General features: G+C 38.9%; 2 protein-coding genes across 5 annotated transcripts; one reads left to right on the top strand and one right to left on the bottom strand.

The window, feature by feature from the left end:
- Positions 1-1,786: 1,786 nt before the first annotated feature.
- On the bottom strand, positions 1,787-12,986 carry terb1 (telomere repeat binding bouquet formation protein 1). 3 transcript variants are annotated; one of them, XM_088079893.1, is made up of 21 exons: positions 12,006-12,986; positions 11,370-11,480; positions 11,012-11,143; positions 10,514-10,645; positions 10,270-10,330; positions 10,021-10,139; positions 9,714-9,842; positions 9,451-9,603; positions 9,226-9,357; positions 8,909-9,034; positions 7,650-7,792; positions 7,189-7,559; positions 7,026-7,096; positions 6,841-6,918; positions 6,189-6,407; positions 5,191-5,265; positions 4,925-4,990; positions 4,793-4,834; positions 3,639-3,715; positions 2,418-2,573; positions 1,787-1,981 (listed from the first exon to the last, which is right to left on the bottom strand). In XM_088079893.1, the coding sequence occupies exons 1-21, from the start codon at positions 12,076-12,078 to the stop codon at positions 1,913-1,915; spliced, it is 2,535 nt and encodes an 844-aa protein (XP_087936019.1). In that variant the 5' UTR covers positions 12,079-12,986; the 3' UTR covers positions 1,787-1,912. The 3 variants fall into 3 exon arrangements, 2 of the variants coding, with proteins under 2 accessions (XP_087936019.1, XP_087936020.1); XM_088079894.1 differs by having other exon boundaries at positions 1,787-1,985; positions 12,006-12,983; XR_015776953.1 differs by lacking the exon at positions 3,639-3,715 and having other exon boundaries at positions 1,787-1,985.
- A 274-nt stretch (positions 12,987-13,260) lies between these two features.
- Positions 13,261-17,659, top strand: pdp2 (putative pyruvate dehydrogenase phosphatase isoenzyme 2). Of its 2 annotated transcripts, XM_042496217.2 has the most exons (9): positions 13,261-13,413; positions 13,837-13,972; positions 14,081-14,299; positions 14,492-14,611; positions 14,709-14,995; positions 15,088-15,193; positions 15,280-15,516; positions 15,620-15,919; positions 16,799-17,659. In XM_042496217.2, the coding sequence occupies exons 2-9, from the start codon at positions 13,892-13,894 to the stop codon at positions 17,072-17,074; spliced, it is 1,626 nt and encodes a 541-aa protein (XP_042352151.1). In that variant the 5' UTR covers positions 13,261-13,413; positions 13,837-13,891; the 3' UTR covers positions 17,075-17,659. The 2 variants fall into 2 exon arrangements, with proteins under 2 accessions (XP_042352151.1, XP_042352152.1); XM_042496218.2 differs by lacking the exon at positions 13,261-13,413 and having other exon boundaries at positions 13,858-13,972; positions 14,114-14,299.
- The last annotated feature ends 536 nt before the right edge of the window (positions 17,660-18,195 follow it).

The raw sequence follows: 18,195 nt of genomic DNA, 5'->3' as shown, positions 1-18,195 counted from the left end.
TTAAGGGTCCAAGCAGAAGTGCAGGTACTATTCTTTCTGCTTCTGCATTATCTTCTTGTGATAAATAAAAAGCAATTTGTGTATAACCAAAGTAATAGTGTACTATACCACTGACTTTTCAGTAACAGCTCAAATGGAAATGACTTTTTCATGAAGTACACGAGTCAAATCACATGCAAATTGATTTGACCATGTCAGTTTTTGCAGGACCCAATTACATGTTCAACCATTTTGACATAAAAAAAAAAAAACTTGATTTGCTTTTTTGATGAATTAAAGGGTAACTATGGCCAATTTGAAAATTAAAACATGTAATTACTTCGGTCTGAGCAAGTGCAAAAACATAAGTAAACATCAACAGCTCTCTACTAATCCAAAAACTAGAGTACTAAAACTCAAATTGATGATGTCATCCTACTATAAAATGAAGAAAACTCCATCTGTCCAACTGTCCTTTTTTCTCCTCAGTGGGTTGCCAAATCAATCTGAAATTGCACATGGGCATTGACAATTGCCATAGATAGACACTGCCCTTTGTGTCATTCACCCACTGCCTGTGCCTGTTTTGCATAAAAATACTACATAGATATTGACGTGCTTTTTCTTCTGCAGGAGAAGTCAATAAGTGAAAACACAGACAGCGCCACTCTGCCATTGCAACCCACATTGTGGTTGAAGGTGGAATTGCAGCTTGAATGACAGAAATAAAGTGATATTTTTTCATTCTTTCAAAGCAGTTAAAAACCTATGTTTATTGTCACTCAATAGTGCACATTGTTAATGTTCCCCATAAGCTAACTTCTTCGCAGCTAACATTACTGCTGCTATTGACAGCGCTGCAGAACAGCAAACCATAACGTTACAACATCAGATGCTTTAAATTCCAAAAACAATACGGACAAGTAGTGAGTATCTTTGGCAAAGTCTGAACCAATATACAGTATAGGTCTGTGGTCTGCACAAGGTTGTGGCGTGCACATCCCCTTTAGTCTACATGTAGCTGCGGTGCACATACTCCGGGTATGGACTAGTAGTGTCTAAAATCTGGAGCTGCTCCACAGACAATGAAATATGAAATATCTGATAGATGACACTGAAAGCACTCAGAGCAATGCTGTGATGTGTATGTGTACATTTTCGGTTTCAGAACCAAGTACACTATAATATAATAAAGCTCATACATGCATAAAAAGTTGAAAAAAAAAAACACTGTTGGGCCATAAAATCAGTTTTCGATTCATTATCTATGAGCAACTCCAGACTTCATCCTTGACGAGAGAGAGTAGCTCATGTTCACAAATACTGATTGAACTTTTCTAGGTCATGTAAATAGCATATTGGAATTTGTAATTTTAGGTGGCTCTCCATTTGAGTACAATATTTGCCAAACACAGCAAATCTGACCTGGCTTAAAGAACAGTTGTGACACAACTATTACAAAATGTTTGCCAAGGTGTTTAGGGCTGGGTCTTCTAGCTGCCACAACTCATTAGCACATTTTGCAATTGCAGTCAAATTTGGCAGACTTACATGAAGCAGCACAGGGGTGATGAATCATCAATAGGTTGTACAACAAAACAAGATTTTGAAATGGCCCTGACTCAAAGGTTATACATCTAATTCACTCAGCATCTGGCTCAATTCATCCTCACAAAAAGTCCCACTGGTTGATTTAGTCTCCTTTACATGTAGTAAATAGCATCTACTGCTACAATTCTAATTTAAAGAGTTTACGAAAATCCGTTTACATAAAGAGAGAGAGAGACAGAGAAGACACTGAGAGAAATTAAGGAATCTCAAACACTTGTTTTTATGTTTTAACATCTAATAAATTGAAACAATTAATATCTGTCAAGTTTTTTTAAACCATGCAAACCATATCCAGTTTCAAGTGTGAAGAGAGTCAAAGCTGTTATTTAAAGGTGGCCATACATTGGCTCTCAGAACCAGGATTATGAACAGCCAGAATCCTGGTTTGTACCTTTCTGGAGGCAAAGAAACAATCAGGCAGTTAATCTAATAATGCAATAAGACAATTATGATGGAAAATATCAAATGTCTCATTTAAAGGTCTAGTGTGTAGGATAAAGGAGTATTTATTGGCAGAACTGGTATATAATATTCTGGTTTTTGTTTTCAGTCAGTTATGGTCATCTGAAGCTAATGATTGTTGTGCTTTTACCCTAGAATGAGCCATTTATATCTAAATACGTAACAGGTCCTTTCCCATGTTTCTACAATAGCCTTAAACAGAGAATGCAACTTTCACTCTAGATCGGGGCATTTGTGTTTTTGCTTCGACCACCATAGTTCTCCAAACACTTGGTGCACAGGATAAGTTTCAGCTCTGCAACCTCATTGCTAGATGCCACAAAATCCTACACAACAGACCTTTAAAGGAGAATTTCTGTCATTACCATTAGCCGCCTGTATTTCTGAGCCAGGTCAACATTGGTGCGTCCAGGCTGGAAGGGGTATGACCACAAGATGGAGTTCCAGGAGAAGCCGTAAGTGTTCACTCCACACTTTAGGTAGCGCACCTCCTCACGGGTGAAATCTTTCCTCTTCCTTCTCTAAAAATAATAACAAGAATGGCAGATGTGTAAAAACTTTGAGTAAAGATAAGAAAGACAAACAGGAGACTGTGGATTTTAAATAAAAATCACACGTACATGGATCATACTTGACCTAATTCAGTTCATTACCTGTGCCTTCTCCGTTGACATATAGGCTATTTACTAAAGCTCTACTTCACAGAATAATAAAAATCTAAAATAGATGTTAGTTTTCAGTTAGTTTTTCCTGTTTAAAATCATCTACTAAACATGCCTGTGTGACTAATGTTAATAGAACATTCTGGTGGTTTTGCACATTTCAGCTCATTATCAACACATTGCATAAATTAATTCCAGACATTCTGCAAAGCATAACGTACATTTTAAAATTGATTTCCCACCCTCCTTTGATTTCAACTTATCTTGGTACCCTGTGGAAATAAACTTGTTGAGACTCGCTGTTTGATGTTATTTTATTTCCATTTGTGTCAAAGTTACATTATGATTGTATGCTACTGCAGTTGCAAGGGTTATTTTAAAAGACCTTTAGCTGGTGTTTTCAAGGAAGCTCTGCTGCTGACTGTCAACTCAAATAATGTGATCATTTTCAGTTTCTACATAAATAAAGTCCACTGTTCACTGTGCATTTTCAAGCAATGTTTAGTTGCTTTTTCATATAGCATTGAAATGGCATGCATTGTCTACATTATTCTCTCCGGTTTGGTAAAATACAGGCATTCACTAAAACATCTTTTCTCCTTTGTGCTGTATATTAGGTTTCACTTTCAATCAATTTGCATGTCAGTGTACCTTTTTGCAGCGTGCAGGCAAGGATTCATTGGAAGTACCTGAGCTAAACAATTCTCAGGAACTGGGCAAAGTGAAACTGGCTCTAAACAGAAACTGATTCCCAACTCCCTTTCCTACTTTTCAGTGTACATTCCTCCTTTTATTCCTCAAGTATTTTTTCCACTCCAATGCACTTCAGCATACAATCATGGTATTAAAAAGCTGTTGGAGAATGTGGCAGTTCATATAAATATCAGTACATTTTTAAAAGAAAATATTCTTTGAAACTCTTACAGTGGAACTGTGATCTGTGCTAGTCCCTGGCTCATCATCAATTGCTGGATTTCTGCTATTTTTCCCTCCTCTTCTCTCTGTATTTAAAAAAAAATAAACAATTTGTGTTTAAAAAAAACAGAGGACAACAGGTTCCCACCATCTTTTTGAGGAACTCATTCTGTTACTCAAAAACACATAAACTGGCCCCAGACTTAATATACAGAAAGACAAATCCTCTCTTCTTTCTTGCTCTGCTCCTCCTCAGAGCAATACTGCATTACCATCTATGATGTGTACAGCCACCATACAAACAACAATACAGGGGGAGAGTCACTGTTGAAGGAAGAGTAGGCAAGAGAATAGAATAAAGGTAACATGAAGGCAGATAAAAGTATAACAGGAAAGAAGAGAAGGGTGTAAAAAACAGCTGAACCCAAAAGAGAATGTATGAGAAGGTGGACTGTGCAGTGAAAGAAAAAACAGCTCTAAGTGTGCGCTCAGTCAAAGTGACCGTTGGAAAATGCATTTGGCTGCGAGGTTTAAAGATGCAGTAAATCTCAATATGACAGCACAGAAAGACTGCACCCAGCCAACAGTGCCTCTGCGCCCATGTTGCAACACTACAGCAACTTTTAGGCTGCAGAAAGTGTGACTAAAAGCATGAGAATTTACAAAATTGGACAGCAGGAGGAGAAAGGGGTTATTGGTGGCAAATACAGCCACAAAATGTATAAAGATATAGTTTTAAAATTGAGCGTATATAAACAAATGTAAATTTAATGCAAGTACAGAACAAGCGTCATGTTGTGGAACAGACTACAACGCCCCTCCTTTCAACACCATGTCACTGGCTTAATACAAAAGCATCAGAACACACCCTTTCAAACTCTCTCGCTCCCTCTCAAACACATGCACACACGCACACACACACACGCACGCATGGTGCTATACAGAGTGTGAAACAGCTTAATACAGCTGTGGTGCTCTGAACCAGCTCTGGCCTGCACTGTGAGAACACTGGCGGCAGTTCAACATTCCTTCTGCTCTTCGGTTTGGCTGCTGCCAAAATCACACTGCAGAGGATAGCCCCCACCACAGGCGCTCAATCATAACATTCACACACACTTAAAGCAATCTACTGTAAATACCCGTTTCTGATATCACATATTTACCTTCAGGAGGATGAGACCTTTTCAGCAGAATCAAGCCTGAACCTGAGAAGAGGCATAATGTGATCGGTGCTGTTGAATATGAGATATAAAAGACAACAACAATATGTTATTGTGGTTATGTTACATACATACCAGTCTTGTTATAAGAAGTCGATGTGTCCTTTTTAGATTCTCTGCACATTGGAGTCAAAGTGATGCCTATGGCGAAAGAAGGACACCCCCAAATTACACACTTACAGAATATTGTAAATGTATGTTAGCTCAGAGGCCTTCAACATTTTTTGTTTGATATTTTATTGTTGATTTGTTGGATCTAGATGGGCTTATTCCCTACAGTCCTAAATGACATCAGTGTGTTTATGAGCTGCATAAAAACCCACTTCCTGCATAATTCTTACCATTGTGCTTCTTCCAGTGGTTTTCTGGCAGGGAGCCTCTCCCTGCTCCTTTACGTTTAGGAGTCAGACTGACCTCTGATACAGTGAAATAGAAATCAGACATTTTATAGCAGTAGTTAAAGACAATATGAGTTTCACACTGAGAATATTAAAGCAACGGTCATGAAGAAATAGACAAGGAAAATAAAAATGAATTGTACTGTAAAAACAATGTGGAACAACAGCAACATGTGCAAGGCATGTTTACAGTCTAAGTGGTATTTAATCAGCTCCAGACATGATCTCATGTATTCATTGCTACAGTTTTTACATTTATGTGACTGATTTCATGCACCATCATAGTTCAAAAAATATAGTACTAGTATCAATAGTTTACAAATGTAAACCTTTTAATGCTATCAATCAATTAAAGCATGAGTTAAAGGTATTGCAGTTGATTTGACATCAGTTACTGTTTGTAAACACACTTGCCAGTAAAAGTAAAAGTCAAATCCAGATTAATTTTTTTTAATACTAATACTTAATACTAATTTTTTTCTGACATATGCTGTATTATTCAGCCGATGTTGCATGGTAGGTTAGCCAAAAGCTAACCATATCAGGTTATAGTAAATAACACTTTGAGCACTCAGAAAATGTGAACTGCCAAAACAAAACTCATGGTTTATTTATTTTGTAATTTTACAACACCGGGCTGCAAAGTGAAATTTAAGTTATAGCCTCTTCAAGCTACACACACATAGAACATTTATATTACTATTATGTTATCACTATGAGCACCCACACTGAAAAACTGTGGGATAAACATATGGAGGATAGCACTGAGCTTTTTACAAGTGCTTAATGTTACACTTTCTTGTGAAGTGGATGTCTGATAAACAACAACTCAGGGCAGCCAAGGCCATTGCAAAATAAGTAAGACACTGCAAGACTGGAACCAGTCTTGATAAACTGTTGAAATTGATACATTTGTAAATTCACATGTCAGAGCCTCTTACCTCTCCTGTTTTCCCTGCTTCTCTGTGGCTCTGCAGCTGAAACTCTCTCAGAGTCTGGGTCGTCTTGGTGCTCTCTCCCAAACAGAGGGTTGCAATGACGCGCCCTGAACCGCTCTGTGGCCTCCTGGAGAACCCTGTGCATGTCACAGCTGCGTTGGCAGGAGCTTAGAAGAAACTCAAAATTGTGACTGGTCACTTCCTCAAAAGTCAGCACACAACCTAAAGCAGAGAAAGAACAAGGATGCAAGGAATTCAGTTGTGAATATCCAGTGTTGGCTTTACAATAATCTGACTGAATGATCCCTGAAGGTTTATAAGTATAAATATGATGGAGGTTATATGTTTGGCCTTATAATACAGTCCCTAGTGTCCAAAATAAGTCTGGATGTGTAGAATACAAGGAAAATCAAACTGTGCTTAAAATAACATATTACACTGACACAGCACTTTATAATGCAGATCTAATTTGTCAGCTCACCTCAGAGAAACATGATTATTAAACTTTCCCCAAAATCTATACTTACAAAGACTAGAGCAAAGACATCTGGTTTATTTTCATTCTGTTTATATAGCTTATTCTTCACACTGGATAAACATTGGATTATACAAGACTGGAAGCATTTTACTTAGGGACAGCATCATGTTCTCCTACCTGCACAGCGGATATGAGAGAGTGAGTGCTCCTCAACTGGATTTTCCCCCTCTTTACTCATCTCATGATCTTGCATTTCTTAACATTAATTTTTTTTGAGAAAAGATGTTAGAAACTGCACATCTACAAAAAAAGTAAAGCACAGGCATTAAAGTGAGTTAAAAGCATGACGCTGTGGCTCTTACCATCTTCATCAGTACATATGATTTCTTTTGGTACACTGTGTCTCACTGGTGCTGGAGGCCTAAACAGCTGACTAAACAGAAGAAAAATAAGGAATCAAAAGCTATCGCTTCATTTTGAGTTTTTCTCATTCGAAGCTAATAAACACTGAGGAGCTCTGCTGACTTGTCTTCCGTGTGAGGCTCTCTGCTTCCCTCTTGTGACTGCAGGTGGGAAGGCATTAGGGATCCAGTACCCTTGCACGCTGAGCACCACACACCCCCTCCACTGGTTTTTGCCCTCTCTTCCTGCACACCCAAATTGGAGCTCACTAGCGTCAGTTCATTGTCATTCTTGATCACACTGCTGACAGCTTCAAGTCTAATGCTGCTGCCACCCCCTGCTTCTACATGCTTAAGAGTGCTGTTCTGTGTACATGCTGTGGGAATTGTTATTATTTTCTCCTTGAGCTGCAGAGGCAGAGCTGCTGCTGGGAGCAGAGACGGCTGGCCAGTCAAAGCTAATGGCTCCATGTCCTCCTGTTCATCCTCAGCATCCTAATGATGGACATGACGTAAAAACACATCTCAAGTTACCATTCTACATGCTGATCATAGTGTGACCTTGTGTGTGAAAATATGTCTGACCTTTGCCTGTCTCTTCTCTAGCTGGTCAATTCTGCGCAGCAGCTCTCTGGCTGAGCTCCTAAAGCCGTCAAAGTTTGGAAGAGGCTCCACATTTTCACTCTCCCCCTGTCTCGCTATTAGACCGGGCTCACCCAAGGACATGGCTTCACAGACAAAGACAAACAAGTCATTATGAGAGCTCCATATTCTACATTCAACCCACGTATTATTCAGTTACTTATTCTATTCATCTATTTGACCTTACAGAAAAGAGGAAATCTACAAAACTAATTTAAGGATGCTTGAGCTACGTATAAAAAATGTCACTGCTGTAACACAGTCTACACAAAGAGGAAATCTTTACTGCCTCAAGAGCACAGTGCTACACTGAGCAGAGTTGAAAATTAACTTTTTTGTCCACCTGCCACTGCCGCTCCATGGATTCCAAAAACCTACCAGCCACTCAAATCCCAACAAAGTTTTTTGGCCGGTGAGTGAAGCAAATCTAGCATCCATTTGCATATTTTACCAGCATTTGGCTGGTGGCTGGTGCTAATTTCTAACCTCAGCACTGAGCCATTGAATGTTTTCCAATATCTTTTATTTCTTTTTAATATGCAATACAGAGAAAACTCATTTATATTATTTACAGGATTCCTAAAGCTTAAGGCAAATTATTTAATGCTTTTAATTAATTTTTAATGCCACTCAGGATTAAATTTAAGAACAATTTTACAATAACCTAAACTAAGAAAAACAAAACATGTACCAACCTTTTTAACAGAGTTAGGAATAATCTTGCCCAAACATTTTTTGTCAAGGGAAAAAGTCAGATCTGGTTAGAAATGGGAAATACCTAGCACTTATTAGTGATTTTTGTAACTGATTTCGTGTGCCTCACTCTGTATGTAGAATTATTCCAGTGCTTTAATTCCCATCATGAAGAGTCTAAGAAATGCGGTAAATTTGTTTTTTTTAAATGTTACTAATTATTTTGTGATTTTACAATGCAACATCAGAAAAAGCAATTCATAAAATCCTACTTCACATGTGTTTGTATTTTTAAGACTTTTAGAAGACTGATTTGAGACATTTTAATAGCAATTATGGGCTTGTTTTCAGATTAATAAATTCAATATAAGGATCCTCTGGGACACTGTATTCCATGTTTCAAAAGTCAAGTTCAAATAAAATGCAAATAAGCACTTGCATTACTTGTTAAGTAACAATGCTAAATAACAAAACCACAGAGTGACTTTGAACCCACGATGAGGACTTACTGGCCTGTTTGCAGGTCTGCAGTATGAATGTAGCAGTCTTCCTAACCTCCTCACTTGTATCCTCTGTGAGAAGGGTTATGATCAGGGGCAGGCCTCCACACTGCACCAACTGAGACTGGTGCTCCTCTACAGAGAGGAAGAAACACAGATGTGAAAAAGACGTGGATAGCATAAATACACAGGATGAACTCTCAAGGGAGGGAAGATTGTTGAAGGCTGCAGCAGTGGGTGAAATTCTCTTAAATGTTTAGCAGAAACACACTCCAACACTACCAAAAAATATTAGACACAAACAGCACATGACTGACTAGTCTTACCAGAGGCCTCGGTGCAGTGGCCCAGGGCGACTAAAACAGAGAGCCTGTCCTCAGGGTCCAAGTGTGGGCTAACCAGCAGGGAGAAGAGGTGGGAAACCACACCATACTGGGCCAGACCTGAGGCCAGAGGAGCTAGAAAGAACAGATGGTGAATGGAGAGAGAGACTTTTGTAGCTTAAGTGAAATGTTAAGGTGTATGTCAAAGTGTGTGAGAGTGAAACCCACAGTTCTCTGTGATGCAAGCTGACAGGGTCTTGGATATAATGACAGAAAGCTGGCAAGACAACAAGCTTGTGTCTGCCACAGAGGCCAGATGAACCAGCGCAAGAGTGAGAGTATCCAGACCACCTGAGGCAGCAAAACTCTCCTGAACACAGGCTGCAAAAACAAATAAGTGATGACTATTTAATAATTTGAATTAAGTGTCAATTTATACATTTTATATCAAACTAGAATTTTAAGCAAGCTCTTCTGACCCTTTTACTTACAGTTGTTGGCAACTGTCATTGCTATGAAGGAACATATGGGTTGAAAAATCTCAGTGCGTGGCATTTCAATCTGCTGAAGCCAGACTTTTATAATGGGAAACACTGAGACACAAATCCGCTGACCCTCCTCTGGAAGAAAAGAAACAATTTGACTAAGCAAAAACTGTTACTTATCTACTTACTCCAGATATAAACTGAATGTGGTATCCTGTGGTTTGACTTGAAAGTAGTTAGCTGAATAGCACAAGCATCAATGTTTTACATATTAACTTGTCAGTGCAGGAGAAAAATACACAGATGACACCACCATTCTGAGGGTTGTTGACAAATCCACACAGAGCACTGGACACAGACGCCCAGAGTTGGAGGGTTTGAGTAGCATCAACTGCTCTCAATGAGGCCTCTGTGGAGAGAGGGGAAGTGGTCCTGCAAAATGTATACAGTACCATTAAACTTATATATATGTGCTTATATGAATGAGTTTTTTTATATGACTTTCGGCATACTTATGTAAACTCAGTATGACAGATGTTTGCTGTTTAGAATTTCAAAATACCTGAAAAGGGCCAGTAGTATATCCAGGCAGCCAGTAGTTTGGCCTAAAGTCTGTCCTGATTCTGCAATAGCACACAGACACATGATGGCAAAGCCAAACTACTGAACATTTTGTTCCACATATATGAAATAGCTGTCATGAGTTTGAAACTAAATCAAAGAAAATGTCATGTTAAGTGACAGATAAACTAGCACATCAATGAGAGCTTTAACTCATGATGTCAGTTGGGGCGCCTTGATCTTACTGTTGTTTGCTACCAACACAGACAGCAAATAGACAGACACTCTCTTCAGTGTCAGAGGGATGTCGTCTTTCATCAACCATCCAGCAAGGTCTGCAAATGTCGCCTTTGTGCACAGAGAGTTCTTGCAATACACTATCAGAAGAAAAGATAAATAGTATACTGTAAATATGTAAAATTTTCATTTACTCTAAAATGACTTGCAACAAAAATACCACATTGCACCAATACAATAATACAGTACACAAGCTTGTTGTACACTTCAGGAAATTGTACATATGCTGTATCTCAATTCAGGACCACAGCCCTGGATGCAGACAACTTAAAGCGTTGTATGTCAGGACAGGGTGCAAAGCTAAAATAGAAAAGATTAATATTAACAAAGTATGGTATTTTCCCATAACCGAGTATTTGTTTTAGCCCCCAAATTTCCCAGCTATTTAAGGGTGACTTCCTGCCGTAAACATGGAAATTCTCAAACACACACACACACACGCCTACCATTGACCTCGGCTAACGTGCCAAGTGTAAAGAGTGCAGTCTCCTTAACATCTGAACGAACCATACTGGATTTGGCGAGGTTGTATACAAATACCACACCTCCCATCTCTCTCAGCAGGTCCACATTGTCCTCTGAAATAATTAAGATTTAAAGTGAAACAGACAGTGGAAATGTATAATGTCAACATGTTGTGCAGAATATCTGAATACATAACTGAGTTGAATAATTCGACTTTAAGTTATTATCAGCAGGACATGGCAAACAGCAAATCTGACTGGTGCTGATGGTAAGTGTATATAGGAGATGGTAAGGGGCAAGGACATAGTATGTTTTTGTCAGTGATGGTCCACTTTTTACCTCTTTTGTCACAGATTGAGTGAATGGTGAGAAGAGCTTGTTTCTGCAAATCAGGACATTTCATCTGAAACTTCAGACACTCAAGCAGCAGACTTAGATCTGTCCTTATGGCTGAAAGCAGAACGATGAAACCACGAATCAGTGAGGCCATGTTAATCAGCATCAGAATCAGAAATACTATACTATAGAATTACAGAAAGTAGAAGTAAGTACCAGAAAAAAGTATGTTAAAACATAAATACAGTAATAATAAAAACAATTAACACTAGCATGTAAATATATAAAAATTATAAATATGTATAATGTACTGAGTGAGTAAAGTGTGTAACAATGTAAATGTGCCCTATGCTCCAACACAAAACCAGGTACAAGGTAGATTTCTTTGCCTTTTTTTAAACAAAAAAATAAAATAAAAAAAACAGAAAGACAGAAATTAAAATTAAAATGTGTCCTTAAATCCTGCAACATCTTTTTGTGTATGTAAACCAGTTTGTAAAGTCAGGAATATATAAACATAGGTAAGAAAGTAAGTAACCAGACACACATTTTTAAACATATAATGTCACATTAGCTAGGCCCATCTACAAAAGCATAAACAAAATGGGCACATTTGACATTAGCATCAATGTCACTTACTATTTCTGCGGTTGCTGCAAACTCCCATCTTATCCATTTTATGATTCAGTGGTTTGAAAGCCATTGACGACATTGACTGACAAAACGATTAAATGTCACTAAAGTAACACTATGCCTGACCTTATATTACAAAAATGACACGTCCTCTGCCCTACGTCTAACCAAGCTAACGCTATTGTGTGCTAACATTAGCTAATGCTATTTTCAGCACTCGCTAGCTGGCTAAACTGTTGGCGTAGCAAACAAATTTAGGTATTTAAGCCAACGTTAACTTCGGCAAAGCCAGTCGAAATTTGATTTTTTTCTTCGAGATAATGTCCACACTTTCACTCCAGAAGTATTAAAGTTCAGCTATAGCACCCCCACTTCTCACTGAACTAAGGTAAGGGTAAGTTAAGGTGATAAAACAGCATATTAACATTAGCAGATGTTAGCAACTGATTTTGTCGGCAATCAGTACACCCCGTTACCATAGTAACAAAAATGGGTGTGGTCCATTTGCAAGACGGGCCTGACAGACTTAACCCTTCGAAACCTGGATGGACATCACTTTTCTCATATTGCCTTTATTGGTTTGATTTTTTTTTTTCTCGAAAACACGGGGAAAAAGACAATAAGCAACCTGCCAAGAAATGTCCAGCAATTTGGAAGAAATTCTGACAATTCCTCTAAAAAAAAAAACAGAAAAATAACCAGAAAACTAGCCTATATTTATAAAAAATAATATTTTACACATTTAAGCCACATTATTTTCATTACTCTTTAGCACTTATGACATTTCCTTGTTTGTTTAAATTTTCTACTTTACTTTTCTTTTTCTTTTTTGCTAATTTACTTGTGTTGTACCTTTTACTAATTTATTTCGGTAATTTGTTTTTTACAGAATTATTATTACTCTTTAAGCATGTATTCTTTTTTAGTAATTTCCTTGTACTTTTTACCAAATTCGTGCAAATATTTGAGTCATTGCGGAATTATTATTAAAAAATCATGCTTTGTTAGGCTACATATAGACTCAAAATGGACATCTGCCACTGGGCAATATTTCCTAAATATCAAGCTTTAAAAAAGATAAATTGAGAAATAAACATATATTATACATATACATATATATATATATACACACACACACACACACACACACATATATATATATATATATATATATATATATATATATATATTATTTATATAAAAATTTTACTAGACGACTGAGCAAGGTCGCGTGTCTAAAACAAAGATCGTCTATAACGTCCTCTCACAATCTTTTTTCTCACACTTTTCTCTGTTCCCCCAAATGTGACGAGTAAGAACTACAACAGTGCGTCAGACGTCAGACGTTGTGCCTTATCGCAGTCATATGGAGTCTTTTGATCGACATCGATTCATTCGTAATTTTACAAAGTTTGTAAGTATTTAATCGTTTGTGTTCGTACATCGTGTCGTTAATTAACACATGTGCATATAAAATGTCTGTTTAGCATAAGTTTAGGTTTTGATATGATGCTACTCGCATTTATGTTGTTAAACGTTAGCGAAGCTACCCAGCTAGCAGTCTAGCTGTTAACTTTACGTTTGCTGTTAATGTTATTTAGCTAGCTTGCACATTATAACGCTGCTGAAATGTCATTGCGAGAGGTATGCTGCTCTAGATCAGCATAACATTATCTCAACTTAAGTATATTTTTAACTTTAAGCCGGCTAACACAGGACAACTAACTAGCATGCTATCTATCTAGGTTAACTTAGCTGCATGGCTGTCAAGTGTCCTGATGAACAATCGAGCTGGCATCACCGTAAACTTATTTATTATCTTTTTCTCTCCACATAGACATCGGTGTGAATAAGTTGCACAACACTGTACCAACAGCGTTGCATCATTAGAGATGTCTGGACGTGTGTGCGCCAGCATCCTCCAAAGAGCTTCAAGCTACTCATTGACACTTTCCTCCACTGCCGCAGTCCAGGTTTGAACCCTGATTGACTTCTTGCTTAATCATTACTTTTTTGTTTTCAGTGTTATTTATGGGAAATTACATTCTAATGTTGTCATCACCTTATTTTTGTTCACTCAGTACACCCAGACACTCTGCACACACTCTTTTCAGCCTCGACCAGCCCACCGCTGTCACTTGTCATCCTGGGGTAACTCCAGATCAGATCAGTTGTGCTTCACCAGCAAGGAGTCAGGAAATTGGTCTCAAAGTGGGCAGTTGCACCTCTCAACTCGTCAGGACCTAGACTTCCAGCTCAGCCGGGTCCAAATCAACAGTATTCTGCGATCTAATGAGCAGGTGATGGATGTCTCTAAAACTGTCACTATCTAAAGAGACATCTAGGATATGAAAACATTAAGTTGCCAAGCATCTACCTGAGGTCATAGTAGGGTGAAAAGACTTTATTTAAAAAAAAATTCAAATCATATATGTGAGTATTGCATAGTTCAATTATGAGTAACCCTGTGTGTATGTGCATCTGTGTCACAGACTGTGAGTGTGCCAGAGTTTGATGGCAGGGGACTCAGTGCTGTCAGAAAGTTTGAGAGCAACCAGCTGGCTGCTAACACACCTAATGAGGACCGTCGCAGTGCAGCCACCTGCTTACAGGTTTGCATTTTTTCCCCTCTGCATGTTATCCAGTTCATCTCCCTACTTCTCTACCTCTTTCTGTAAGAATTTATGATTTTTTTCCTATCTTCTTCAGTCAAAGGGCATGCTCTTTGGCGTGTTTGACGGCCACGGGGGCTGGGCATGTGCCCAGGCTGTCAGTGAGCGTCTGCTGTACTACATTGCAGTTGCAATGATGTCAAAGCAGAGCCTGGAGGAGCTTGAGAAATGCATGGAGCATGGCAGACCTGTTCCTCCCATCTTGCAGTGGCACAAGCACCATGCAGACTTTAACTACCGTGAATCTGCTTCCTTGTACATCGACCACCTCAGAGTCTTCTGGCAAGAATTACTGGACAGTGAAGAACACGGGGCAGGCATGATGTAGGTACAAAGTTGTGTGCTTTTGTAGAAAATGTTGCCTTATTGGGGTTGATTCTCCAAGTTGCTAAATCCTGCCTCCCCTCCTTTCCCAGCCCTCTGGATGCTCTGGACCGTGCTTTTAAACGGCTCGACACTGACATCTCCCTAGAGGCTCAAGTCCCTCTTGCCAATGACCTGATGAAAAGCACAGCCATCCAGGTAATAAGACAAACTATTTTTTTTTTACTGCTGCTGTGTTTTCAACGTCACACAGTGTTGATACACATGCATCATCATCTGTCCAGGTCGCGTTTGCTGGTTGCACTGCCTGTGTTGCTCATGTTGGCACAGATGGGATCCACGTGGCGAATGCAGGGGACTGCCGAGCAGTATTGGGAGTTCTGGAGGAGGACGGTTCATGGAGCGCTTTGCCCCTTTCCCAGGACCACAACTCACAGAACCAGGCGGAGATGGAGCGCATCAAGGCCCAGCACCCGCCCTCAGAGAGAGACACAGTGGTCACAGATGACAGACTGCTCGGGGTGAGAGTCCTTAATGGCATAACACCAATCAAGCACTGTACAATGAATTAAGTGCTGAATTTAGAAAATAAGTCGTTGGTCTTAACTTTTATCATACCAACAGATTCTGATGCCCCTGCGTGCATTTGGTGACGTAAGATTCAAGTGGAGCCTTGAGTTGCAGCAGAGCATTTTAGCGAGCCTGGAATCTGGAGTGGACCTGGACTCCCTTAACCTGTACCAGTACACTCCGCCTAACTACCTGAGTCCGCCTTATCTGGATGTGGCACCCGACATAACTTATCACAAGCTGAGACCTCAGGACCGCTTCCTGATCCTCGGCACTGACGGGCTGTGGGATGAACTAGGGAACGAGGAGGCCGTACGCCTTATAGGAGAGCACCTGAGTGGGATTCACTTACAGGTTTGTGTGTGGAGTGAAAAGATGCGTTTCCACGAGACACTTTTGGTATAGTACCCTTAAAACTCATACGGACATGTACCTAAACCCTAGATCTGTTTTGGATTTCCAATAAATTCGAATGTAGGTGAGGCTGTTACTCTGCTCCAGCCAGCGCTCATTGTATTGTTAGATGTATTTTGTTGTGATGCAGTGGAAAGTCTGCAACTTGTTGATCTTCCACTGAACAGGGTTGTGCTCAGACATTTTCAGAACAAAAAAGAACAGGATGGAGTGTTTAAAGTCAGTCAAATCAATAGAATGATTTGTAAAAAGTAGCAGATTTGTTAACTGAATCCTTTCAAGAAAGAGTTATGCCATGTTTACACTGGACGCGACGCGAGCGTTTCGGTCTGCGAGTTTTCAAAGTCAATGCTAAGAAGCAAATGCGCATATTTTGCGTCTTTGCACAAGTTAAGATTTTTGTCTTTTTTTTTTTTCTAATTTCAAAAATACTCCAGCGGCCAAATACACGTGAGTAAAATGACACGAAAATTTTTATCGCTTCTGATGTGATTACAGAATTACAGTTTTCTTTTGACCAATAAGCTGTGGTGTTTCTTGCTCCTCCTTTTAGTTTCAGGTCAGTGTGCTAGATACCTGAAAAAACAGTACAGTTTCATTGGTACCATTCACAACTTCTGACAAAGAAAAGAAAGAAATAACAGTTCTTATATGTAACGAACTGAACTGAACCTGACTGCTAGTTGGAAAAGCTTAATTGACATGTGTTTATTATTCCTCCGACTCATAGCCCACAATTTTTACATTAAACATCACACTTTCCTAGGAGTTTTATCCTGTAAAAATAGTTTCTGACTCTTATTCCTTTTTTTTTTTCAGGCTCCGGTTTCTCCATCAGAGAGGCAGATGAAATTAGGTCAGATGCATGAACTCTTGCTGAAACGCCGAGCCCGTGCCTCCCCCGCTTTAGACACCAATGCTGCCACACACCTCATCAGACATGCTCTTGGCACAGGGGAATATGGAGAGCTGTGCCAGGAGAGACTGGCCTCTATGCTCGCTTTGCCAGAGGACCTGGCTAGAATGTACAGGGACGATATCACAGCTACTGTGGTGTACCTAAACTCTGATCTGGTCAGACCTCAACACAGCTAACAGAAGGTTTTCTACGTTGGCTTAAGGAGATTTTAAAAAATGTCGTTCAGCTCCGTTTATATAATAGTCAACATTTCCTCCAGGCTGATATTTTCTGGATATTTTGGGATGATCATTTCAACCTGTTACATACATTGTTTTTGTTTTGTTTTTTTAAATAAAAGGGACATTTTCAGTATTTTTTTGTGCAAGTACACAAGTGCAAGTCAGGAACCGCTGTTTCATATACTTAACATGGGTTACATAATCATAACTGCTGCATTTATCAGGTCCAAATATTCAGTGTATTCATGAAGGACATTTTATAGACATCACCTGAGCTGCATGTCAAATGTTGGCAGTTGTTACAATGTGACACAATAATGCAGACACTCACTTTTTCCCTGTCTTGACTTTTGTTTCTACTCTCCTTGCACCTTTTGCTTTAGACAATCCAACTGTGACGTGGTTACTTTGCTGCTTACATTAGTGTAACCTGAAGTGTCATTTTAATTTGTGTAAATGTTCTGTCTTCTGTTTGGTTGTATTTAAGTTGACGCTGCACTCAAAGGTGCAGATGCTTCATATTAAACAGCCGAGACATGATTTTGTTTTGCTTGAGTATTTTTAACCCTGACATTTGTCTTAAGGGTCAGTAATGACAGCCACTATGTTTAACAGCATAGAAACCCCCCAAAATGATCCTTTTTTTCCAACTTGAAATTTGATGACTTTTCCGAGAATGACCCCAACATGTGAAAAAATGAAACATTGTCTTTGTTCTATTTTCATGAAAGCTGTAGACCAAGAGGGTAAAAATTTGGATTTAGGGCTCATTTTTGACCATATTTTGACCTGGCAGTTAAATCATTTTCACACAACACACAAACACACACTCACACAAATACATCTGCAAAGTCCATGCACACAAACTTGCATACTGTCCTCATTGTGCAGCATAACACTATGTTGCTAAGGACTGTCTTCCCCTATAATAATTTGCATTCAAAACTACTTTTACATATTTCTTCTACTTTCTAAGTCTACACAAGTGATATATCTTGCTAAAAAATATGTTTACAGCTATGCAGTACCTTTAGCAATTAAAAATAATAATACTAATAATTAAAATACAGAAAATC

The sequence above is a fragment of the Plectropomus leopardus genome, chromosome 7 (genome assembly GCF_026936395.1).
Source record: "Plectropomus leopardus strain MGB_pleo_1.0 chromosome 7, ASM2693639v1, whole genome shotgun sequence".
NCBI lineage: Eukaryota > Metazoa > Chordata > Actinopteri > Perciformes > Serranidae > Plectropomus > Plectropomus leopardus.
This window is presented reverse-complemented; position numbering and strand designations above follow the sequence as displayed.